At 41.4% G+C, this 26,946-nt stretch overlaps 1 protein-coding gene across 7 annotated transcripts in view; it reads left to right on the forward strand.

The window, feature by feature from the left end:
- The window catches only part of Esr1 (estrogen receptor 1), a 392,770-nt gene that overhangs the window by 68,962 nt on the left and 296,862 nt on the right, over positions 1 to 26,946 (forward strand). For 5 of the 7 annotated variants that reach the window (XM_039101049.2, XM_017588797.3, XM_039101051.2 and 2 more), the window contains exon 2: positions 9,098 to 9,126. The exons of 1 other annotated variant lie outside the window; for it this stretch is intronic. In XM_039101049.2, the coding sequence (XP_038956977.1) occupies positions 9,099 to 9,126 (28 nt within the window). In that variant the 5' untranslated portion in view covers position 9,098. Of the gene's footprint in view, positions 1 to 9,097; positions 9,127 to 17,189; positions 19,887 to 26,946 lie in introns of those variants that run through there. One more of the 7 variants, XM_006227832.5, reaches the window with a different exon arrangement.

Genomic DNA, 26,946 nt, shown 5'->3' on the forward strand with positions numbered 1-26,946 from the left:
CCTATTAAAAATGGGGTTCAGAGCTAAACAAAGAATTCACAGCTGAGGAATGCCGAATGGCTGAGAAACACCTAAAGAAATGTTCAACATCTTTAGTCATAAGGGAAATGCAAATCAAAACAACCCTGAGATTTCACCTCACATCAGTCAGAATGGCTAAGATCAAAAACTCAGGTGACAGCAGATGCTGGCGAGGATGCGGAGAAAGAGGAACACTCCTCCATTGTTGGTGGGATTGCAGACTGGTACAACCATTCTGGAAATCAGTCTGGAGGTTCCTCAGAAAATTGGACATTGAACTACCTGAGGACCCAGCTATACCTCTCTTGGGCATATACCCAAAAGATGCCCCAACATATAAAAAAGACACGTGCTCTACTATGTTCATCGCAGCCTTATTTATAATAGCCAGAAGCTGGAAAGAACCCAGATGCCCTTCAACAGAGGAATGGATACAGAAAATGTGGTACATCTACACAATGGAATATTACTCAGCTATCAAAAACAATGACTTTATGAAATTCGTAGGCAAATGTTTGGAACTGGAAAATATCATCCTGAGTGAGATATCCCAATCACAGAGAAATACACATGGTATGCACTCATTGATAAGTGGCTATTAGCCCAAATGCTTGAATTACCCTAGATGCCTAGAACACATGAAACTCAAGACGGCTGATCAAAATGTGAATGCTTCACTCCTTCTTTAAAAGGGGAACAAGAATACCCTTGGCAGGGAATAGAGAGGCAAAGATTGAAACAGAGACAGAAGGAACACCCATTCAGAGCCTGCCCCACATGTGGCCCACACATATACAGCCATCCAATTAGACAAGATGGATGAAGCAAAGAAGTGGAGGCAGACAGGAACCAGATGTAGATCGCTCCTGAGCGACACAGCCAGAATACAGCAAATTCATAGGCAAATGCCAGCAGCAAACCACTAATCTGAGAACAGGACCCCTGTTGAAGGAATCAGAGAAAGAACTGGAGAACTTGAAGGGGCTGGAGACCCCATATGAACATCAATGCCAAGCAACCAGAGCTTCCAGGGACTAAGCCACTACCTAAAGACTATACATGGACTGACCCTGAACTCTGACCTCATAGGTAGCATTGAATATCCTAGTAAGATCACCAGTGTAAGGGGAAGCCCTGGGTCCTGCTAAGACTGAATGTGATTGTTGGGGGGAGGGCGGCATTACGGGATGTATGGGGAGGGGAACACCCATAAAGAAGGGGAGGGGGAGGGGTTAGGGGGATGTTGGCCTGTAAACCGGCAAAGGGAATAACACTCGAAATGTAAATAAGAAATACTCAAGTTAAAAAAAAAGAATAAAATTAATCACAAAAAAAGAAAGAAAGAAAGAAAAGAGGAAGCTGGTGATAATGTAATAGAACAAGGGGGCCATGTTACAGTTTCTTCAAGCAGCAGAACTCAGCAGGTTCAGCCATGTGTCTCTGGCTTTATGTTCAAGAGGAGAAGGAGACTACGGGGAGAATTGATGCTGGTTAGCTGGAGCTAAGAGATCAGCATCACTGAGGTGAAATCTTCTGGGAAGTGTTTCTGAGAGCACAAAGAAGCTGTGCTCCAGAGATCGCCAAGGTTGTACCTCGTGCTGCAGCTGTACTTGGTAATGTGTAAGAGTCACCGAAGTGGTACTGGTTTTAAAGGCATGAAGGGGTCATGAAGAGCAGCTGAGGCTGGGCACTGTGATTAAGATGAAATGTCCGATTGGTTTTATATTGTCTTGAGTGTTGTTGGTGATTAAATGTTGGGTAAAGAAGGAATTATGGAAACTTTGCTTACCTCTGGTCCGACTGACTTAAAAATGAGCCCAGTGTTTAGCACCCAGCATGTAATTTCTAGTCTCTGAAGGCAATGGAACTCTTGTAATCATGAGAAAGGGCTTCACTGAGCAGATTTTACTGACTGGAGAGCTAAGAGATTGGGGCAAATACCTTCATAAGTCGTTGAGAAGTGACCACTGAGGGTCCACTATAATAATCAGAACAACTGTATCATCCCCTTCAAGGCTCAGGGCATGTTGTGGAGGAGGCGGCACAAAGCTGGTCAGAACTGGAGTATCGGGAGGAGTGCTGTGCATCACTGACTTCTGGATATCTTCTGTACAGTGCAGTTCTGAACACACAAAACAAACCAAAATAAACAAGCAAACAGCATGAAAGTAGGCAGGGCACTCGGGAAGAAGAAGGGGAGGGGAGGAGTGGGAAGAGACAAGAGGGGTAATAGGGGTTGAGTACACACAGCATATTGTATGCACTTAGACTGTTGGAGATTTAAAGGTGGTAAAGTGATTTCTAATAGTTGAAACAGAGGTGACAGTGAGAGAGATAACAGTGCAGGTGCCTACTTCCTCAATTGAAGGAACAAAGGGGAAGCGCCAAACAATTGCAGGGGCTATTCATGAGAGTGGCATCTTGTGGGTGCTGTTGAGGTCAATCAGATTTGGCTTTTTAAAGTGTGAAGGAAGTGTGAGTTCCTTACAAGGGGACTTTTACTTGTACTGGGTACTGGGTATGTTTTGTTTTTCTTCTGTGTCCCACCTTCCCACCCTGCCTCCGCCCTCCCTCCCTCTCTCCCTCCCTCCCTTTTATGAACATGAAGAGATTCTAAGTCTAATTCTTGTAAAAAAAAAGTCTGTTTTTTCCCTCCCGGTCTCTTATTATTTATTATTAAATGCCTAAATCATAGCTTTTGCCCCTTCCCTCACTAGCTAGTAACTTGCTTAACCCACTCAAACTATTCTTTGCCATCCACATGGTTAGTTACCCCTCTACAGAGTCATCGTGCCTTTAAGTCCAGGGTGAATCTCCTCTATATTCTGTCTTCGGTTCAGCTACCTGCTGGTTTATATCCACACTCATCTCCTCTGTCTGTCTCCTCAGTGGTTTCTTCAAGTGTCTACCTCAGAGTCTCATTGAAATCTCTCAAGGTCTGTCCGTGAGTCTACTTTTATTCTCTATTTAAATTTTGTATGTATGAGTGTCTCTGTGTATGAATGTTTGTGTATGTATATTAGTGTGTGTATGTGTGTATATGAATGTGTATGTATGTGTCTATGACTGTGTGTATATATATGTATGTGTGTATGAGTGTGTATATGCATGTGTGTATATATATGTATGATGAGTGTGTTTATGAGTGCATGTGTGTGTATGTGTGTATACTTGAATGTGTGTGTATGAATATGAATGTGTGTATATGAGTATGAGTGCATATATGTATATATGTGTGTGAATGTGTATATGTGTGTATGTGTATATGAGTGTGTGTGTGTGTGTGTGTGTGTGTGTGTGTGTGTATGTGTTTATACATGGAGACCAGAAACTGGTGTTTGTTACGTCCTCCCTCATTCTCCATTTTATTTTTGACACAAGGTTTCTCGCTGAGGCAGGAACTCACCAGTTGGCTAGATTGGCTGGACAGCTCCAGGCTCCAGCTCTTTCTCCTTGCCCTCTGTGTTGTTACTGAGAGGCACTCTTGTACATGTTTTAGAAGGCTGGCAAACTGAACTCAGGACTTCATGCCTGTGTGAAAGGCATTTATTGATGGAGGTATCTTCTTAGCCCTTCCTCAATTATTTTTGGTAACTATTTTCTGTAATATTTTTTAAAACTAAGCAAATGTTGAGGACTTGTTTCTGACATGCTTTCGTCTATGTGTGCATGTTTGTGCTGACCACAATGCTCCATTTTCTGTTTAATTCACAGAAAATATAACATTTCTACTTAGACACATTTTTAGCATTTGAACGTGTCCCCTTGACCTCCATCCAGGCTTTATTAAAAACAACGTCAAGGCTGTTGCCCTGTTTGAAGACCACCCATGCTTTAGAAGCAGCCTTTCGTAGCACTACTTTCTGCGGCCACCTGTGACGGTCGTCAGCGTAGATAGGGCTGCAGCTGGTGGCCGAGCCAATCTCTCAGCCAGCAGGAGCCTTTGGAGAGGCGCGTGGGTGGGGCTGGCTCCGCGGCTGACCTTCATGAGACTGCGCATGTCCAGTCTCGGCGTTTTCCCAAAGACCCACAGCAAGGTCCACTCCCATACTCTGCCTCACACCATCTTCCTCCCATGCCAGTTCTTGCCATCTCTGCATCTGTCTAGTCCTCCACCTGACTTCTGTCTCGTCCTCCTTTCTCTTCCATCTCCTTCGCAAGGCTTAGACGTTTCCCATCCTGCAGTCCTCTCGTTTAAAAATAGAACTAATCAAGTCCTTTTCTGCACTCTTCTGCTTATCTTTTTGGCACAGTATTTCTCATTTGTTTTATAGCTCTCTCGCCACCTGTGACCTCATACAGGCTAACAACATAGTATTGTTAATTTTTTAGCATGGGAAGGGTTAGGGTTATTGTTATTATTATTATTTTTGTTGTTGTTTTTATGCCAAAGCTTCCCACAAATTTAATATGTAACTGAGGCAGACTTTCAATTCCTGACCCATCCTGACTGCATTTTCCAAGGGCACAGATTAAACCACTTTTTATTGTGTGCGTGTGCGTGTGTGCGTGCGCACGCGCATGTATGTATAGGCCAGAAGTTGACATCTGGTGTCTTTCTTTTTTTTTCTTTTTCTTTTTTTTCGGAGCTGGGGACCGAACCCAGGGCCTTGCACTTGCTAGGCAAGCACTCTACCGCTGAGCTAAATCCCCAACCCCATCTGGTGTCTTTCTTTTTTTTTTTTTTTTTTTTTTCCGGAGCTGGGGTCCGAACCCAGGGCCTTGCGCTTCCTAGGTAAGCGCTCTACCACTGAGCTAAATCCCCAGCCCCCATCTGGTGTCTTTCTTTATGGACCCCTACCTTATTATTTTGAGGGCAATGTCTCATGTTGTGTGAGAGTTCACAATGAATTCAGTTAGGCTAGCTGGTCAGCAAGCTCTGGGGATCCTTCTGTCCCTACCTCCGTGAGGCTAACAAGGTTAGGCTGCTACTTCCTGCTTTTTGTCTGGGTGCTGCCAATCCAAACTCAGGTCCTTATGATTGTGCAACCAGCACTTTATGAACTGAGCCATCTCCCCATCTTCTGAGTCTTATTTTTAATGATTTGAGTGGCTTCTTTGTTGGCTTTCCTGAGCTGTACCAACCCTCAAGCCTACGAAGAGAATAGAGAATTCTGTTTGCCATCACTCCTGTCTTGGCTTTTGATACTAGACTGGTAGTAATCCACGTGGATAAGTTCAGCAGCGTGCGTGTGATAGCACACAGGGAGAACCGGCAATGAACTATTTCAGGAGTTGGCCTGCTCACACTCATGTCTTGTTCCTACTGTTTCTTAAAAACAAACAAACAAACAAACAAACAAACAAAACCAAAAACTGCTTAAACTTTTTCTGCCCCAGATTTTTTTTCTCTAGAAGGGGGTCAAAATTATGAGGCTTAAGTAACATTTTGTGTATACATTGATTTCAGCACACTAAAATCACAGTCAGGATAGCCAGTCATTTATAGAGTAAACGCATGGTTTGTTCACTGATGGTAATTGCTCCTAGAATAGAACATTGCTTATAGAGGTGTTTGATAGTATTATATCCATGAATGAATGAATGAATGAATGAATGAATGAATGACAGTGTTAGATGTTGAAGATTGTGTGATTTCTGTCTTCAGATCTCACTGGTTGGGAACAGAAGACAAAGATAAATGTTAAATTGTGCTTAAGGTGCTGCAGAAATGGTTCTGTCAGTAAACAGCTGTGACAGCAGGAGGGCTTGAGTGTGGAGCTCCAGTATCTGTGGGAAAAGCTAGGCACGCATGGTGATGCAAGTCAGTAAACCCCATGCTGGAGAGATGGAGACACTTGGATTTGGAGAACATTATGGACAGCCAGTGTTGCTGGGCTGGGGCACTTCAGGTTCATTGAGAGATATTGTGGTGGCTTGGATGAGAGATGCCCCTCATTTACTTAAAAACTGGGTCCCTGTAGATGATACTGTTTGGGGAGGTTATGAAAACTTTAGAATATGTAGGAAACGCATAATGGGCTGTGGCCCTTTGAGAGGTCATGAGTGCACTTCAGCTCTCTGGTTCCTGCTTGTGGGTGGAGACAGCGGCCCTCTTCTTCCAGCTCTACTCACGTGATGCCATGTCATCCTTGACCTATGGGCTCTAACTCCCAGAAAGCACAGGTCAAAATCAACATTTCATGTATAGGCTGCTTTTAGCCATGGTATTTTATCATAGCAGCAAAAAGTAAGACTGTCTCAAAACCAATTATGTGGAAAGTGATAGATGAAGACACCCAACTTCTACCCCTGACCTTCACACACTACACACATGAACATGTATACATGGCATGTCACACACAGATTTAAAAAAGTGGTAGGGAGTATTAGCGTTTAGTGGAAGAGACTGGGTGTCTCTTTAAGATGGATATCTGTAGTATGTATGTGGCTAGTCAGAATGAATTTCTATCCATCCACCCATCTTCTCCTCCCTCCCTCCCTCCCTTCCTCCCTCCCTCCCTCCCTCCCTCCTTCCTTCCTTCCTTCCTTCCTTCCTTCTTTTTTCTTTCTAGGTTTTCTAGATTGACTGAGAGCACTTTCCTCAATTCACTAAATTATTAGAGGTATTTTTAGCTTATGGCTTCTACTTTCCAATTTATGGTTTTCACTGTTTGCTGACCCTTTCTAACTCAATACTTTGCGTTTTTTTCCCAGACATCCTTCTTGTGGTAACCTTAGATAGATTCCTGCATGAATTCTACCAGCCTCCACCTTCCTTTTAAACAGAGTGCTGTTGTTAGTGAAAGTTGCAGACCTAAAAATACAAGGGGATCAATAACTGTTGTGTTATTGAATAATTTTATCCTGCTCTTGGAAAATATTGCTCAATTCAGGGGAAAGCATATCAGACCTACAGGGAACAATGAGCCTGGGGGTGGATCTCAGTGCCTGCCTAGTGTTCATGAAGCCCTGACTTCAAACATCAGTAAAACACACCACACACACACACACACACACACACACACACACACACACACACACAGAGAGAGAGACAGAGAGAGAGAGAGAGAGAGAGAGAGAGAGAGATACACATATACACATATATACCTTTCCTTATTTTTTGGCATTTAAAAAGAAAAGAACCATTTAAGTCAAACAAATATTGGTTGAACTTAAATGTTTATTTTATTTTTAGATTTGTGGTTTGCTTATAATTTTAGATATAGCTAATCAAAGGAATGATTAAATTGTCCCTATGACAATAATCAAATTGTTTTTATACGGGGTTTCAACAATTTTCTTTAAAGGTTAGTTTATATTTTGTGTTTGTAGTCTAAAAGTCAGATGTTAATTCCTCGGGGCTATTTTATATCAAAGCACAGGGTACAGATCCCTATGGGAGCCACCATGCAGTAGTGATTGTGATTTTATCAGATGTGGTGAAGAAATGGATGTGTGTACACAGCAGGTGGGTCATTCTTACTGAGTCTGCTCATAAGTCTTCAGTGAAGAAAGGTACACATTAGGTGACTATATGAACTTTAACTTGGATTAAAAAAACATAAAAGGTCAGTGATCAAGAACAGATTCAGCTCTTCCCAGTGAAGGAAGTTTGGTTCCCAGCACCCACACTGGACAGCTCATAACCCCCTGTAACTCTTAACTTCAGAGCTCTAACACCTTTTTTTGTATGGAGTACATGCATGCACACACACACACACACACACACACACACACAATCTTAATGATATGAGAAAAAACAATGTGTTGTAATTACTACTTTAAACACTGGAACTAAGGGAGGGGAGAGAGGGCTTAAGAGCACAAATTCTAGACTCTGGATTCTAAAGGTTCTTGAAACAGATCTTGGCTCTGTTTTTGCTGGCTGGGTAGCTCTGGACAAGTTTTGTTTTGTTTGTTTTGTTTTGTTTTGTTTAGATTCAGAGGTCTTATCTGCAAAACACAGCTACTATTGGGTTGTTGTGCAGTCACAGTGGTCAGTTAGAGGAACAGAGCTGAGAGAGAAGGAATAGTGTTATGGGAAGAGATTTACTAGATCGGCTTATGGAGGAAGTGCTGGTTACTCTAGCAGAGGTTGTCTGCATTCCAGTGAGGCTAGGGTCCCATTGTGAACTTTTCAATTCACAAAGCTGGATGTCTCAACAGTACCAAATTTGGTGCTGGAGGCCTGGAGGACTCTGGAAGAGTGACTGATTTTTAGTATGTGTTGGAAGGCCAAAAAAGCTGGACTCAAAAGCTTTGAAGAGCTTGGCACTGGTGGTGGTGGCAGCGGTGGTGGTGGGGGTAGCAGTGCAGATGCACTCATTAGCAAAGGGCAAAATTAGAGTAGGCAAAAACAGCCTTGTCTTGCCCTCACATCTCTTTAGATCTGGGGTACTATAGGCACTCCTCATGCTGGAGACAGGCTTTTCTCCTCAGCTTTTCCTTCATGGAAATGTCTTTCTAGACCCACCCCGAGGTTCTTAATAAATTCCAAATGCAATCAAGTTGGCAATAAATACCAAATTTAAAAGATTATATATATGTATGTATATATATATTTCTTTTTTTTAAAGATTTATTTATTTATTTTATGTATATAAGTACACTGTCACTGTCTGCAGATGCACTGGAAGAGGGCATCAGATCTCATTCAGATGGCTGAAAGCCACCATGTGGTTGCTGGGATTTGAATTCGTGACCTCTGGAAGAACAGTCAGTGCTCTAACCGCTGAGCCACCTCTCCAGCCCCATATATATATATATATATGTCTTGCCACAGCAATGGCAAATAATGGGAAGGGGCTAAAGAGATGTTTGCCATTGGTTTTCTAGGCCAGCTAGGACATCTTAGGCTGGTTGTACCATTTCTTGCATTACTCTAGTTATCTACACAACACATTGCTTCGAGGAGGAAGCGGGGTGTTTAATGAATGAATCACTGAGTAGGCAAATGTGCTGTGGGAGGCGAGCCATGGATACGTTCTTTCTCTTACTACAGATTGTCTCAGAGAGATACATGCTCAGACCACTGTTTGTTCCAGACCGTAGATATTTATGAATTTAAAAGTAGCCATTGTTACTTCTTTTTCTTTCAACCCCACTCACTTGTCACATCTTTGTGTTTTCTCAGGATGAGTGTGAAGAGGGTATGCGGTCAAGGTGGGTAATACTTCTAAACACTATTGTTCAGTTTTGTCAAGATGCATTTCAGGTAACGAAAAATCTACCCGTGAAATGTGCAAAATGGACAGAGCTGCGCAGCCGCTAATTTAGAATATCTCTTTTTGTTTCTGTGCAGTCCTGGTTTGAACTTTACTATGAAGTGGAACATTATACTCCACGGCCCTTTAGTGTGTCTTGTTTTGCATCATGATGTTTTCAAGGGCCCTTTTTGTGGCAGCATAGGTCAGCCTTTGCTTTTTATTATCAAGTAAGATCTGATTTATAAACCGGATGTCCCATTTTTCTTTGTTAATAACTTCTTTGAGAATTTTGTACAATACGTTTGGACTGCAGTCACTTCCCTGTCCCATCTTCTCCCAAATCTACATGCCCTTCTGTACTGCACAACTTCCTGTTCTCTCTCTGTGTCTCTGTCTCTCTCTGTGTCTCTGTCTTTCTCTGTCTTTGTCTCTGTCTCTGTTTCTGTCTCTGTCTCTCTCTCTCTGTCTCTCTGTCTTTGTCTCTGTCTCTGTCTCTCTCTCATCAAGTCCAATTTGTATTACCCATATACTCTTGGATGTCTGATCACCCTCTGGATGGTTATTGATCTACCAGGGGTCACATTCTTAAAGAAAATGGACTCTCCTTTTTCCCACAAACCACCAAATGTGAACAGCTCCTCAGCGAGGGGTGGGATTTTATGCCCATGTAGGGTATGGGCTCCAGTGTAGGTCTGGTGCACACTGTAAGTACAACCACCATGATTTCATATGTGCAACTGTACTGCCATGTCTGGGAAGCCCACTGTGTCCTTGTAGTTACCCACTGCTTCTGGTTCTTACAAGCTTTATCCCCCTCTTCCTAAACGATTTCTGAGCTTTGGGAGGAGAGGCTGTAATGTAGATGTCCTGTTTGAGGTTGAACATTCCATGGTCTCTTATTCTCTGCAGCTTGACCAGTCTGGGTTAACTGCCATCTACTGCAAATAGAAGCTTCTCTAGGGAGGGTTGAGAGAGACCCTAATCTATGGGTATAATGGATAATGGTAAGTCATTAGGAGCTGCTTTAACACTGTGTCCATTTAGCAGAACAATAATAGGAGGGTCCTGGAGATTGAACTCTGGATGGTTGGCTTGGCAGCAAGCATCTTTACCTGCTGAGCCATCTTGTCAGCCCTTCTCTAGGGATTTTAAAGAAACTCTTGTGGTTTTTCTTCCAGAAACACCAGAGAGACATATAGGAGTGAAATCACTTCTGAGCTTTTCAATGACAATTTAAAATGACTAGGTATAATTTTCCCCAGCTTTCAAAAGTGCTTTGCCTTCAAGGTGAGAAACAATCCTCTGATTTTCTTGAAGTTGAGGCCTCTTCTAATGCTGACCCTAAAATAAGACCTTTTCAGGCAGATTTTGTTTTGCTCTAAATGTGTAATTTCCCAAGAGACAAGATTTGCGAAGTCTGTGCCAATCAGGTTGGTTTTGTTCTGAAAATCAGTCCTAATTTTGTGGCTGTGATTAAAAGAAAGAAAGAAAACAAAAACAACAACACGCTTTCTCAATGGGGAAACAAAGGTCTGGCCAGGTTCAGGGCATTCATGCTGCCTCAGTAAACGTTTGTTCAAAGAGCTGGAGGTTGATTTGAGGAGAAACCTGCAAAACTAACCCGAGGAAGGAAGAGAATACAGAACCCAAGCCACAGCAAACAAAAACCCAAGTAACTGCTTTTGCATGAGCTACAGTGTAAACAGCGACAGACACAGAGACCTGATGCTTCAGCATTTAGACCCAGATGCTCGGAAGGCATTTGGGAGACAACTTGGGTATTTAAGGAGATGTCTTCAAGTTCAGCAAGAGTGGGCTCAAGCTGTGGCTAAACTCGGCTTCGTTGTATGAACTTAGACAAGAATGTCTAAAATCAGGGTTGGGGATTTGACTCAGTGGTAGAGCGCTTACCTAGGAAGCGCAAGGTCCTGGGTTCGGTCCCCAGTCCCGGAAAAAAAAAAAAGAATGTCTAAAATCTGTGGTGTAGAGTTCTTTAGGGAACGGCTAGCTGTTAGGGATTCTGCCGGCTATGATCTGTCTCAGCCATGAAAGAGAGAATATATGCTCATTTACATAATATTTACATATGTCTGGTTCTTTATTTCTGGGGAAGGGAAAGACATTGTTAGGGTGAAAGGTGATTTTAGTGATGTTAGTCTTGGATTTTTTTTCCCATCCTCGATTGTTCTCAGTAACTTCTTTCTAATAGTGTATCCATCATTCAATACGACAGGTAACTAAGAATCTTGGGAAATGAAGGAGACCAGTGAGGTTTCTGGAAAAGTATTGTTGGACCCTGAATGTTTCATGAAATCATTCCTGAGAAGTATCATTCAAATGTAGTTTTTTTTAAAAACCATATCCAGAGGTTAGGCATTCCCCCTCCGTGTTGAGGGATGGGGCCACCCACCTATCTCCAAAATTTTAACCCAGAATTGTTCCTGTCTAAAGGAACTACAGGAGCAAAGAGTGGAGCAGAGACTGAAGGAAAGGCCATCCAGAGACTGCCCCACCTGGGGATCCATCCGACATACAGACAATATTGTTGATGCCAAGAAGTGCTTGCTGACAGGAGCCTAATACAGCTGTCTCCTGTGAGGCTCTGCCAGATCCTGACAATACAGATGTGGATGCTCAAAGCCAATCATTGGACTCAGCTCGGGGACTCCAATGGAGGAGTTAGGGGAAGGACCAGGTAGCTGAAAGGGCTTTATCTGGAATCAATGGGAGGGGAGGCCCTTGGTCCTGTGAAGGCTTGATGCCCCAGTGTACAGGAATGCTAGGGCTGTGAGGCAGGAGTAGGTAGGAAAGCACCCTCATAGAAGCAGGGTAAGGGGGGTCAGGATAGGGGATTTGCAGAGGAAAAACCCAGAAAGGGGATAACATTTGAAATGTAAATAAATAAATAAATAAATAAATAAATAAATAAAATATCCAATTAAAAAAAGTCAGCATATGTAAATGAAGCTGTAAATTTAGGAACACCAAGGCAAAACAACCCCAACAGAGAGTTGCTATTCAAGCCAGGAGACTTAACTGATAAAATGCTATCCAATTTAAAGTAAAACTTTAGCATTCCCAGAACAAACATCCAACATAAACACAACTGTTGACAAGAGCTTCACAGTATTTTCCAAAACTGTAGTACACTGGCCAGTTGGTGCACTAGCAAGAAGGTAACCAAGAATGGGCTAAAGACTTTTTATTTTGTAATCAGCTCTACACAGTACAAGGCTTCAAACAGCATCCCGTAAGGGTCTACTACTTTACCCAAGCCATTCAGTGCGAAATATGTTTGCATTTTCTTCTAGTGACATCCTTAAGATTTTTTCTCCCTATATGTTTAAGCAATGGGGCTGGCTCCCTATTTTGGTTGGCAAATTTTGTAGCTGTGTCTCTGGTAGAAGACAGCCAATAGCACTCTGCCCTTGGTGCTGGTGAAGGAGCCACATAGCAACAGAGGCTTTTAGCGGCTACTACGGGGGGGGGGGGGGGGGGGGTTGCTAAAAGCAGCCATTCCAATTAGCAGTGAGAGCCAGCACCTGGTGTTACTCAGAATTCTGTCCCTTTTAAGGCTGATTTTTTTTAATGTAATCTATTTTTACTTTAAATAACAAAAAAATCTTCCTCATTCTCTGGGCTTTATAAAGAAAACTTAGTAAGGGCTCATGGGATCATTCTGAGATTGCTTATTGATACTGATTTAGAATGTGGGGGCATGCTTGGTGAAAGACTCTTCCCAATGGCAGAATTTGGAAATGCTGTTTTCCCTTTCATCACTTCCTGGTTTTGGCTATGATTCATATTGATGATATAGTTGTCTTCTTAGAAACTATAACACTGCCGCAGGCTGGCAACGTGTGTGGGGTTTGCTACCACACTTGGCATGGGGATGATAAAAAAAAATGATAGGTCTGAACTGCAAATATGTAGCAAAAGAGTATTCTTTTCAAGTCCCTCTTTCAAGGTGTCAAATCAATTCAATGGAAAGAACTGCGACATAGTATCTAAGCGCCGATGTCAGGCTAGCAAGATGGCTCAGCCGATAAAGGCACTTGTGGCATAAGCCAAATGACTGGAGTTTGATGCCCTGAAACGGAGTAGATGGAAGGAGAGAAAAGACTCCATAAAGTTGCTCTTTCTGTCTCCACATGCACACAGTACACACCCTATCACTTTCTCCCCCTGCGTCCCCACACCAGATATGCTACTATCAATATATGACACTTTTAAAAAACCGTTTTCAGCATTTTTCTCTTTTAGACATTTGATACCCCTGTTTATTTACAATGAAAAAAAATGTTCTTGGATATTTTGGGTAGCATGGTGGCTTTCTTGTTTTTTTTTTAAGACAAATATTTATTTATTTATTTATTTATTTATTTATTTATTTATTCATTCATTCACCGTGTACATGTATGAGTGAGTGCATGTATGTGTCCCAAGCTTGTGTAGGACCCTGTGGAAATCTAAAGAGAGCATTGGATCCCCTGGAACTGGAGTTACATCAGCTGTGAGTCTCCATGTGGGTGCTAGGAATGAAGCCCAGGATCTCTTCAAGAGCCGTACTACCTTTAACCACTGCACAACCCCCCCCCCCAACACCCCAGCTTCTTTCTGGCCTCTGTTTTAAGGACTTAAAAAAACCCAGAATAGTATCTCTTGAGACAATATTTTCTAGAACTAAGTTTTAAGATGACTGATAGACAAGTTCATCTTACTGCAGCTGGAGTGCATCTCGTTCCTTGATTCTTGGTCAGAATTCTTTTCTTTTAAAAAGCCAAAACCACTGGAGTAACTAATCAACTCTAATGTAGAACCTTCATCTTTGCTCATCACACCCTGGGATTCACCCTCATGAGATATTAATGCGTCCAGTCCACTAATATCATAGCTGCAGTGTGGCTTCTTCAGCTGCTGCCATGCTGTAACTCCCAGCTTATTACCTCCCATCAAATAGATCCACACCACATGGGTTTGTACTGCTAACCATCGAGAACCAGACAACTATTGAAATCTATAAAACAGTTTGGGAAAATTACTCAGATTGCATGATCTCCAAAGTGGTTCTCTGCCTGATTTCTAATGGGTGGGCTCCCACCAGTTTGGGTGCATGAATAATTGACAATAGTGCTTGTGGACTAAACGTGAAATCATCTAGGTGTGATGAGAGTCTGGCAAGACTGCCCTGCATGAGCTTTCTAGATTGTGCCGTTCCTGACTTACGTATGAAGTTATGGAAGCTCGTGGTTAAGTTTCCAAATGGTAGCCCCTCTTATAGCTTGTTATTAGTGTTCACACCTGCCTACCTTCCCTCTTTGCAGCAAGCTGTCAGAATTCATTATGTCCCCTCCGTAGCATGGACCTGTTCTGTGGAATGGGAGCAATGCTCTAACCTAGATCACATTGTTTAGAACAGCACAGAACACAGGTGTGCGGAGAGCCGAAGTTGGGAAATTGAAAACATTCACATAGCCATGGAGAATCTTCAGGGACTTGCAAGCAATTTGATAAAATATCTGGAAAGTACATGGAAATAAATTTGTGCTTCAGACCTACAATCAGGAAAAGAAAGTTAAATTTATAATTAACAAATAAAAAAAACTAAAGCCACTTGTAACTTCTAGAGTATAGAAAAAATATATCTGTGAAACTTCCCACTGTTTGCTTGCTAAGAGCTTTGCTATTAAGTCACTCATTGGGGAGAATGTAAAAATTTCTATGTATTCATATTTTATTAGTTTTTTCCCATTGGTAAGAGTTCAAAAGAGAATGATGCTTCTATGCAACTTATAGACTGTGGGGTAACGTTTATGAGACAAAGAATAATTGAAGATAATAATCTTTCCTCTATGAATTTTGATTATTTGGCCAGACTTGTTTGACTTATTTTTTTTGATTAACATACAATTCTTTTTTTAAATTTTTCCCCTCCCCTTCTCTATGGGTGTTCCCCTCCCCATCCTCCCCCCATTGCCGCCCTCCCCCCAACAATCACATTCACTGGGGGTTCAGTCTTAGCAGGACCCAGGGCTTCCCCTTCCACTGGTGCTCTTACTAGGATATTCATTGCTACCTATGAGGTCAGAGTCCAGGGTCAGTCCATGTATAGTCTTTAGGTAGTGGCTTAGTCCCTGGAAGCTCTGGTTGCTTGGCATTGTTGTTCATAAGGGGTCTCGAGCCCCTTCAAGCTCTTCCAGTTCTTTCTCTGATTCCTTCAACGGGGGTCCTATTCTCAGTTCAGTGGTTTGCTGCTGGCATTCGCCTCTGTATTTGCTGTATTCTGGCTGTGTCTCTCAGGAGCGATCTACATCCGGCTCCTGTCAGCCTGCACTTCTTTGCTTCATCCATCTTGTCTAATTGGAGTTTGACTTATTTCTTAAAAGCTAGTTGACCTGTGGGCTGTTGGTCTTCTTTGATGTTACTTGTGACAAGGGCCAAGTCTGATAAAGTTCTTTAATGACTTAATCAAAATTAGCTACTGGAACACTCTTGCAACCATGAGAAATTTCTTATTTCTGTACTTCTTAATCCTAATCCTAACCCTAATACTAGCCCTGCCCTGCCCTAGCTTTAACACTAGCCCAAAATCGAATCCTAACCCTAGACCTACCTTAGCCCTAATCCTAATCCTAACCCTAGCACTAACCCTAAACCTAGCCTAAGCACTAATCCTAAACCTAGCCCTAGCCTTAGCCCTAACTATAACCCTAATCCTAGCCCTAACCCTAGCCCTAACCCTAACCCTACCCCTACCCTAGCCCTAACCCAAAATTTGAGTCTCTAAAGCAGGGACTGCCTGGGAAACTCTTTCTTCTCTCCTTTTATCCTTCACATCTGGTATAACGGTTTTAAGTAAATGCCATGGCTCACTTTCATCTTGGACACTAGACCTGCCCATCCAACTGTCCTCTTGATATCTTTCCCTGGTTTTCTAAAGCTTTCTTACATGTTATGTGTATAAAACACATCCCTACTCTCTCTTGGAAGGTCTTCATCACACAATGGATTTCACTTTGATTTGTAGAAGATCCTTTCTTCCAGGCACAGCTAAACTTGGGATAATTCTCAGCTCCTCTAATCCACACTGCTCGCCCAGACAGAAGAGAATTCTGCTGGTCTCATAAGAATGTATCTAGAAGGTAGCCCATGACAGGCATCCTCCAGTCTTATTCCAGGTTTCATTGTTCTCTGCCTGGAGCATTGTGCTATCTTGGAGCTGCCTCTTTTACCTTCCCTTCTGGTCAGAAAGCAGCCAGCTCTGTCACATGAACATGGAGCTAGATGGTATCAGAACTATTTAGTATCTCCTGGTTACCTCTAAGTTCATTCAAAGTAAACTGCCACTATCTCATCCTCATGCTTTGGGCTGCTCCATTTCTTTTTCTTCCATCTTCCTTCTTTCTTCCCCCCTCTACCCACTTTCTTCTCCTTCCTTCTCCTTCTCCTTCTCCTCCTTCTTCTCCTTCTCCTTCTCCTTCTTCTTCCTCTTCCTCTTCTTTCTCTTCTTCTTTCTTTTTCTTCTTCTTCTCCTTCTCCTACTCCCCCTCTCCCTCCTCTTCCTTCTCCTCTTCTTCTTCCTTTCCTTCTCTTCCCCCTTCTTCCTTCACATCTCTTTTTCTTTCTTCTTCCTTTCTTCTCTTCTTTCTTTTGACAGGGTCTTCCTCTATAGCTCTGGCTAGCCTCAAACTCATAGTGGTCTCCTGTACACAGAAATCACAGTTATGTGCCACTACGTCTGGCTTCCCTTGGACTTCTTACTGATTCGTGCTCTCTCTGCTTCAGGGTACTGGTCTCTTTGGCTTCTGGTTGAATGCAATGGATGTACCTCTGATCCAGAACGTTTACATTTCTTGTTTTTTCAAACATATCCCTTCCTCCTTTCTCTCCATAAGGTAATGATTCCAGTTTCACCTTGATTATTTTATCTGAAGTGGAAACTTTCTCTGTATCCCACATACACACTTTATAATTCACTTTGTTTGTTTATGTATTTATTTAAATGTATTCATTACTCTAAAGTAGATATAAGGACATCTATAAGGACAGAATTCTGTTTTGTCCAATTCTATGTTGCTAATATTTAAGACACTTAGTAGGCATTCAATTTATGTTTCATTTTCTGAATACAATGAGAACAATACATGATATTTCCTTACCATAAATTAAATGTCATAATTTATTATCATTTGACTCAAGGAGAAGGAAGATCCCTTCCTTCTCTTCCCTGTGTGTACAGGGGAGGGGGAGTTCAGGGCTTGCAGAAGCCTTACCCAGATTGAACTCAGTTCTTCCTGACTACCAGAGTGGGCTCCATCTTCCCTCCTCAGTCAAGCCTGTCTGCTTGAATATACCTTTTCCTAGTGCTGACGCTATTTCATCGTTCTGTCAAAAACCATTTAAAATTACAGAACAAGACTGTATTTCTTTAACTCTGACCTTATAAGACTCTCAGTTTTATAACTATTTAGAGAAAATGTGGAAAGGTTGACTGTGTTTGCTGGCCCTGGTCGTTTTATTACTCATCTCTATAAAGAGGTTTTAAAAGCACATATTAAAAAGTTTCCATCTCTTTCATCTCTTACTTTTCTCCTCATCTTCTTTTCTTGGGTTTCAAAGGGTCCAAACCGAGACACCATGAGTCTGGAGGTAATGTATTAGACCAGGCTGGGCCAGAGCTAGCCCCAGTCACTGTACAAATAACTGCCCTGTGCAGGAGCCACCATGCTTATCATCACCAAACCCCCAGCTGTTCTTCTGCTCAGGGTAGCTGTCTCATGTGGCCCTTGTTTGTTTGTATTTTTCCAGGTCTCGTTCCTCACATCCAGCTAAAGCTAGACTCAGATGAAGGTCTGGATTCTGAGAACATGTACTGCCAAGGAGATGCCTCTGGGTGTGGGGTGGAGAACTGGGATGGCAGGTGGTTTTTCAGAAAACCTGATATGCCAAGAATGACATCACTCACTTCCCATACCAAGGCAAAGGCTGAACTTGAGGAACGTTTAAGTGTGCTTTTAAACACAGAGGTCGTTTTGAGGGCTCCTTGCTGGATAGCATCTGCCCTCAGCAGTATCCCCAAATGAGGCAGTCTGTAAACATTTACATCACCTAGTGGGGACTTCAGAACTGCCAAGTTTTGTACTCTCCTGAGTCCCCCAGAGTACTTTGTGTTTGTAGCATCCAAACTCTTCATCATCTTGGGTCTTGACCATTTAGCATTTGACAAATGCGTGTTAGAAATTTAGTCGGGATTTCTGTGCAATCTTGTTAGGCACAGGCTGACTTGTTTGGTTTTCCTAAATAGAGCTGGCAAACATGCTGAAGTGCAAACTGCTTTATTATGACTCAGGCCTCACAGGGCCTTTCTCTATCAAGACTACTTAAATATGCCTGTCACCTCTGTCCCCTTTTATACATCTATTTAAGAACCTTCCACCAATTTGTTCTTTATAATTTGTTCTATCATGATTCAAGAGAAGCAACAGTAATGACACATTTAGCATCAGAAAATTGTAGCATGGTTGAGCTCCTGAGGATGTTGGAGAATGCCAACCACTTACCCCCCAGAAGAGGAAAGTGGGGTGAAGAAGGGCGGTGACTCATCTAAGTTCCCACACTGATTTTCTGGCAGGGTTAAACATTTGAAGCTGCTCTTCCTAATCTCCTGTGAGTGTTCTTGTCATCAGAAAGATTGAAAGATGAAAATTACCACAAATCTGGGAAAAACAGCAGTCACCAGAACATCAATAGTGACAAACTCATCAAAGTATAGCATGTGGGCTAGAAAACCAAACACAAAGTATTCCCATGGTTTCTGTTGCATGAGATAGAATGTCCCAGCTGATATGTTGACACTGTGTTTTTTTTAAAATGTTTATGATCATGTGTGTGAATGTGTGCATGTGTGTCCCATGCCCATTCCACACTGCCTGTGAGTCAGTCAAAGGACAACTTTGTAGAGCTGGTTCTCTCCTCCTACATGGGTTCCTGGGATAGAACTCAGGTAGAAACCACCACTTACCTACAAATGGAAAGTGAGAGTACTTTATTTTGCTTTTTGTTGCTGCTGTGTTTTGAGTATTTATGTCATGTGTGTCTCTGTGCCCTGACAGATGTTAGTTTACTGACTGACTCAGTAGTGGTGTTATTCATTCCATTAGACAGGTAAAGAACAGAGCAGGTTCTCCAATGCTGCAAAAGTATACAGGTTTCTCACCAGAAGAGGAGGGTTGCTAGCTGGCAGAAAGCCAAGCCAAGGAGGTGAACAAGAGTACAGTGGCTTTTAAAGACACACAACTTTCATTCATTCACAAATTCAGCAAAATATGCAGCAAAAAAGCTCAAAAGAATAGCCAGCCTTCAAGGTGGGAGGCTTAGGGATCAGAAAGAAGATTATAATACACTGTGCTAAGTACAATGTAGCTTAACCTCAAGGGACCAGCATGGTCTTAGAGAGACATCGATGCCTGGAACATTACTAGAATTTTGGCAGCGGAAGAAAGGGCAGCCATGTGGGTGAGAGGACAGAGGCCGAGGACAGCAGGACAGCAGGACAGCAAACAGACTGTTCAGTGTCTGGGGTGTCAACAACCTCTCAATTTTCTTTCCTGGTTGGCAAGGAAGGAATCCAAGGACCTACCCTGTGTTCAGGACCGAGTGACTCGGAAGGGCTCCCAACAGTCTTGCTGTGTGTAGGGCTGAGGAGGTTCCTGGAAGGTAAGACTTTCAGTACTCACACAAGGGCCATCTTGGGCAAACAGACCCAGACAGTTGGACATGGTATCTTTATGTGGGGATCTGGCAGCTGAATTGAGGGCCTGTCTGCTTGGTTTTGTTTTATTTTCCTGTTGGGTAAGGTGAACATGTTAACATGAGAGAGAAGGAAGGGGAAACATGGTGTTTGTAGATTGAAAAATGACGTATTTGGTAACAGATGTGTTCATACTGTGAAGAAGGACGTTAGACATTGAGGACTAAGAAAGGACCCAGAAGAGAACATACAGTAGGTTCTGAGTATCTGGTGAGAGATGGCAACTGACTGTCTGTCTGTCTGTCTGTCTGTCTGCCTGCCTGTCTGCCTGCCTGTCTATCTATCCATCCATCTCTCTCTCTTTCTCTGTGTCTATCTGTGCATGTATCATTTTCCTGTCTATCACTTTCATGGTTGATAGAGCTCTGATCTATAGAAGGTGTCAATCTGGAGCAATAATGTTGGAAATTTATGGAAGAAATAGTACAGGAAACAACTTTAATCGAATTTCTAAAAAAGGTGTCAGCAGTTCATTAATTCTGATAGAGATGATCATGTGATTGAATTCATTAAAATTAAATTTCCTACCATTTAAAGATATTCATTAGTCACAGTGATAATCGCTGAAGATGGAATTAGGTTATTTCCTCTAAAAATTGTGTTATATTAACCTATTCAAACCTTACTGCTTGCTACATGTTTTAAAAATTAATCTTCTTTCTAGGGAATGATTGCACAAACCTGACATCTCAGCATTTGGGGGTGGAGTCAGGAGGATCAAAAGTTCAAGGTTAGCTTAAGTTTGAGTCAGGCTGTGCTATGTGAAATTCTGTCTTAAAAGAAAGCAATCTGCTAGGGTGTAGTGGCCGATGCTTATCAACCTAGCACTAAGAGGCTATGGAATCATGAGTTTCAACTTTGACTCTATTGTACAGTAAGGCTGTGCCCATAAAATAAGACAAGATGATAAAATAAAATAAAATAAAGCCAAGGTTCATTTTGAGAGCAAAAGGCTGTTTGTAGACACAGCACTTCAGGTGACTGTGTTAGCATGACAAACCTTACCTATCTGTTTCTCTGACTTCAAATCAATTGGAATAGCACTGTGCAATAGAAATATGTCAGCCACATGTCATTTTTGATGTCTTGGCGACTACATTTTAAAAAAGTAAAAAGAAGAGAGAAACTAATAAAATTGATCTTAATAATATATTTTACTTGGAAAGATACAGTTAAAGCATCACAATTTTAACTTGTAGTCACCGTAAAATGGCTGAGATGTATCATTTGTTTTTGCTTTGTACTATCAGTAACTCTAAGCTTCCCAAGTCAAATGACAAATCTTTATAGAGATGTTTGACTTCAATGGAGATTTTTTAAATTAGGGCATTTGAAAAAGCAAATTACTGTATCAGAGCCATTAGAAGCATATTTTAGTTTTCAAGTATTGGCTTGCATGACAACTTGGAATCTCAAATTTACTTTAATAGCAGAACCTAAAGAGTTATGTATAGAAACTTAGAGTGGTTTATTCAAGTGTTGACACACAAGAAAACTAGCTACTCGAGTATTATAAGCCTTGTGATTAGTGTTTAATAGAAAGAAGATCATGGCAGGTGCCTCTTCATAAATACATACACGTATATTAATATATGTATATATGTGTACATATAATGTATATACATATATAATGAATATATACCACATATATATGCCTATACATATGAATATACATATACATGTTTGATATATATCTGAATATATGTGTATCTAATCAAGTGTTATTTATATCTGAGATATTTGCTATGGCAATTAGCAGACGCACAATTGGATAAAATCTTACAAATTCTGTTGTATTGATAAGCAGTTTTGAACCTTGAGTATATATAGCAATAGATCTCACCATAGTACTGTTCTGACTATATTATCACAACCTGAAGTGGTAGCTGACATCCTTTAATTATTGAACAACAATTCCAAGCTAAATTTCTTTTCTTTTTTTATTGATTTTTTTTCATTTCAAATGTTATCCCCTTTCCCCATTTCCTGTCCATAAGCCCCTATTCCATCTCCCCTTCCCTGCTTCTATGAGGGTACCCCCCCACTCCTTCCAGCATCCCTGCCCTGACATTCCCCTACACTGGGGGGTCGAGGCTTGGCAGGACCAAGGGCTTCTCCTCCCATTGGTGCCCAACAAGGCCATCCTCTGCTACATATGCAGCTGGAGCCATGGGTCTGTCCATGAGTACTCTTTGGATAGTAGTTTAGTCCCTGGGAGCTCTGGGGAGTTTGGTTGGTTGGTATTGTTGTTTTTATGGGGTTGCAAACCCCTTCAGCTCCTTCAATCCTTTCTCTAACTCCTCCAATGGGGACCCTGTTCACAGTTCAATGTTTGGCTGCGAACATCTGCCTCTGTATTTGTCATGCTCTGGCAGAGTCTCTCAGAAGATAGCTATATCAGACTCCTGTCACCAAGTACATTTTAATCAAGGAAAACAGTCTTTGCTCAGAAAAGGTCAACATAATCTCTTGATCATGGCTCTGGTTTACTTACTTACAAATAAAAATTCTATGGAGGCATTATCATTGGGTTGAAAAGTGGTCTAACCAACTAAACTATTAGGCTTAAGAATAACAAAGACTTGGCCAGACAACTTGTATTTTAAGCACTTGCCACAGATGGTGATGCGGAATGGGACAGCAAGGACATAGGATACGTTAGGTTTAAGATTTTGAAAGCAGTTTTAGGTCCCCCACTCCCACCCCCCAGGCTTGCCACTTCCTATCCCTGCCCTCCCCACCTCCTACCTTTTCTTGCAGACATTAGTTTGGTCCCCTCCCTGTAGGTGGCAGCACTTTCTTCTTGACAGTACGAGTACTTTTCCCTTGGATTCCTGCCGTTTTCGTAGAATTATCATTCTCTAGAAAATTCTTTGGAAGCGTAAGTCAGAATTTTCAGTTCTATTGTTGTTCTGCCCACTGCTTCAGGAAACAGTCCGTTTGCCTCCTCCCGGGAGAGGTCCTCACCGCTCGCTGGTTGTAGAGTGGGGCAGAAGAGAAGTCAGGCAGGTTCAACTTAAATCCCTTAGCATTCCAGTGATCTGCCCAGGGCCATCCCTCCCACAGCGATCTGAATGACAAGAGGAAGTTTCTGTCTCCCGTAAAGTGACAATATTATCCTTTGTTTTCACTTTCCACTTAACTTTGTCATCGGGCTCTTCAGAATCCCCACGGAACCTGATATATTGCATACACACAAACACACACACACACACACACACACACACACACACACACACACACACACACACACGAATGATAATCCACATCAAACATTAAGGGGACTTTATACAGTGTAGCTAAGGATAATATTTTAAAAGTTCACGTCTTTACATTTAGAAATACCCTTCTCCTCTCTCTTACATCATGTTGACGCTAAGATTAAGAGGTCATTATGTAAGGAACAAGCACCGAGAGGAGAGAGATGGAGAAATTTAGTTGTGTTTCCCCAGGACTGGCACACATCCATGCCCAGCACACCAGTCCTGTGTGGAACCCAGCAAACTGTGTGTGGATATCTTGATTCCCTTTGATTGACAGTTTAAAATCATCGGCTCTCTTTTCTGTGATTTTTACCCATTCTGTTCCCCCAGCACAACCTCAATGCTCTATTTGAATTTTAATCATAATTTTTCTTAGTTTAGTTTCATGCCAACATTTTACTGTACCTGGTATAATGAGTTTAAAGTGCTATGCTTTTGACTCAAGTATAAAAAAATCAATGTTTTTTTTTAAATATATTCTTTAATTCTTTTAAACTTGAGCACATGAGATGGATGGTTAATGGCTTACAGCAGAGAGAAAAGATGGGAAAGGGGAGCTAGCTATCCAGGCTTGCACATGCCAGGAGCTCTATTAAGTCCTTTATCATATATTTGCTTATATTAACTTATAAACCACAAAGCATTTTCTAAAATGAAGAAACTGGACTAAGAGCGAAGCTATCCTTGTCATCTTGCAAATGACAGATTTGGCAGAGGAAAAATCTACTGAAGTGCTTTTACGGCTCCTGCTTTCAGTGAGGATTCCTTACAAGGACTCATTGTATATGAAGGCATTAGAGAACAGAAAATACGGTGTCGCATTTCCATAATCTCTTAAGCTTCATTCACATTGAGTCATTCGTCCATCTGCTTTTTTCCCATTTGGGTTCCTCTCCAAAATGTAGCAATTGCTCAAAATTTACAACTGCGCTCTTATTTTTCTTCTTTAGTCTTAATAATCGCACTCACCTTCTCATACGTACGGTGTTCAAATTTACAACTTTGTCCTCGCACTTCATCAGGGTAGGACAACCTCAGCTTAAGACTGAGTTTATTTTTCTGTCACAGAAATTCTAGTGCAAGTTCCTCACCTGCTTTCCCAAGTGACTCTTTATACTGGGGTGATGCAGGGGACCACACCCTTCATCTGGACCTATTTTATGTCTTGGGCCATTTGGACAGCCATGGGAAGCCTGTGAACATCCTCTCAGAATGATGTTCCTAACTGAACAAGAAGACAAGGATACAACAACGTAACTCAAATTTAATGTCAATTTCAAATTAGTGGCAAGCAAATATATCGCAAGGAAGGATCTTCAATTATGCAGGATTTGAAAGACAAGCAAGGGAAAAGTAGAACACATTATTGTAGATAATGCTTATGCTTATCGATGAAAACTATGCCAAATTCCAGTTAAAAGTCAGTAAAAATAACAGATTTTATTTCCTTATCTGAAGTTCATGAGACTCCCTGAATTGTGCAGGCTCCAAAGTCTAGTTCTTGATTATACAGTGACTAAACCTTTCTTACAGAGTCCTCTACTGGATCTTATGCTGGGGGTCAAAGGATGAGCAAAGCACTATGGGACAATAGGAGTTTTTTTAAGGCATACAACTTACAATCAGAGTTCAGTGGACTAAGTATATCATTGTCCCTAGACTTGAGAGGATTGGAAAAATCTACTTCAACAATGTATCCAGGAGAAGGCAAAGCTTCTGGGACCATGGAGAACTTGGAAAAAGAAGCTTCGATAGATGCTGAAGTTGGCAAAGGCAAACAGACTGAAATAAAGTATCATCCAAAATCTCAGGGGCAGGAGGAAGAAATCTGAGGGATACTTTCATCCAAGCCCAAGAGGGATAGACTAGTAGAATATACTTCCTATTCCTTTCCTAAAGCATTCAGAACAAACGACATCACTTCTGTGGCATTACTCCAGAATTTGTAACTTGAAAAGGACATTGGAAAACCTCAAATTGTGTGAGCATGTTACAGGGAAATGATGACACTTTTCAAAACTGTGCAGACCGTGCACTATTCCAGATCAAGGAGAATAGCAACATGTTGGCAAAATTTGGGTGTGATTCTGATTGAATGTTGGATCAGAAAACAGGTCTTGATAGATAGTGGCAACGTTTGGATCCAATCTATAGCTTTGAAAATAGTGGTGTATCTAGGTGGATTTTCTAATTTAGTGAGGGTACTGTACTCAAGTAAGAAAAAAATGCCTTTGTTCTTGGACATACATATCAATATGTGCAGTTTGCTTTCAAATATCTCTCAGGAAAAATGTAGACAATATGATAAGAAAGTAAGACTGACAAAAGATGCTGTTAGAGGAACCAAGATTGTGTGTGTGTGTGTGTGATATATATATATATATATGGACATTTTGTTTTGCTTTTGCTTTGTTTACATATGGCATTAAAAATAATTAAGCCTGACTTTTAAAAACAAACAAGTTGATAGAAACTTGCCTGTGCTTCTAGTTTCTCTTTCTCCAAGACTGCTAGTAACAATCAGATTCATTGCTGGTATTCTAGTTAGCATTGGAATAAGTCCTTGCATTCCTGGACCACACGGAAGGACACGGTGTATCATGCTTTGGTCATTGTTTGTGGTAATAGCCAATCTGTGCTTTAGTGTATGGATAGTACCTGGTAGTTAACAGGGAGCACACACATTCTGGAACATTTTCATCACACCATCTTCTGTAGTTTAGACAAACTCAAATGCTAGGAATATCCAGTGGGCTTTGTCAAAACCCTACTGGGCTATCTGGACTGGGAAGCTTGCTTTTCCAAGGCAATTTTTGAAAGCATCACTTCTGGAACTGTAGTAGAAAAGATCTCATTAAATTCCCTTAGTAACAAAGATCTAGTGAGGCATTTCTAACTCAAAGGCCATCAGTCAAACACGCTAAACTTGGAACTTTTTGAGTGTCAATGTAATTGTCCTGTGTGGACAATTCAACACCCAACCTCCTGTGATGGGATATAGGCGAATATAGGCACACAAGGAATATTGCACAAATCCCTTTATGCATTCTAAAATATAAAAAAAATCTCAAATCTTTCTGGTCCCAAACATTTCTGAAAAGAGCATTTAGGCTATTACATTAAATGACGGTGATTAAATGATCACCAAAGAGGTGATCTTAGAACATTCGTCTTTATTTATTTGTCTTATAAAGGCACAGCTAGGTACTGAGAGGTCTGTTTCTACTGTTAGAACTATTAAGGTAAGGGTGAGTATAGTGCTACACCTGTTATGCTAGAATTCAGGAAACTGAGGCAGGGTTATTGGGTTCTGCCTGGGAAACATAGTGAGATGCTATCTCAGAAAAAAAATATTGGCTCTCTATTAACCTTAATTCAGATCTTTAATATAACTAGTCTTGACTCTGAATCACACATGCTCTCCCAACACCTACTAGCAAGATGGTAGAAGGGGAGGCTAAAGTCGAGTAGATAGTTCTAGAACTTTTAAATTATAATTTGACATATATTTAGGAAAACTGTTGTTACTGTTTTCACATATATTTTAATTAATGGCCTTGGATGTTAAATTTATTAGAACTGTCAGTTTTGTTAGAAATCAAACATTATAAACAAGTAGGGAAAAAAATGCTCCCAAACCAAAGGACCCTGACACATTAGAAAAGGCTACAAATGAAATCTAGTTGAGACTACCTGCCCTCAT

This window comes from Rattus norvegicus, chromosome 1 (genome assembly GCF_036323735.1).
Source record: "Rattus norvegicus strain BN/NHsdMcwi chromosome 1, GRCr8, whole genome shotgun sequence".
Classification (NCBI taxonomy): Eukaryota; Metazoa; Chordata; class Mammalia; order Rodentia; family Muridae; genus Rattus; species Rattus norvegicus.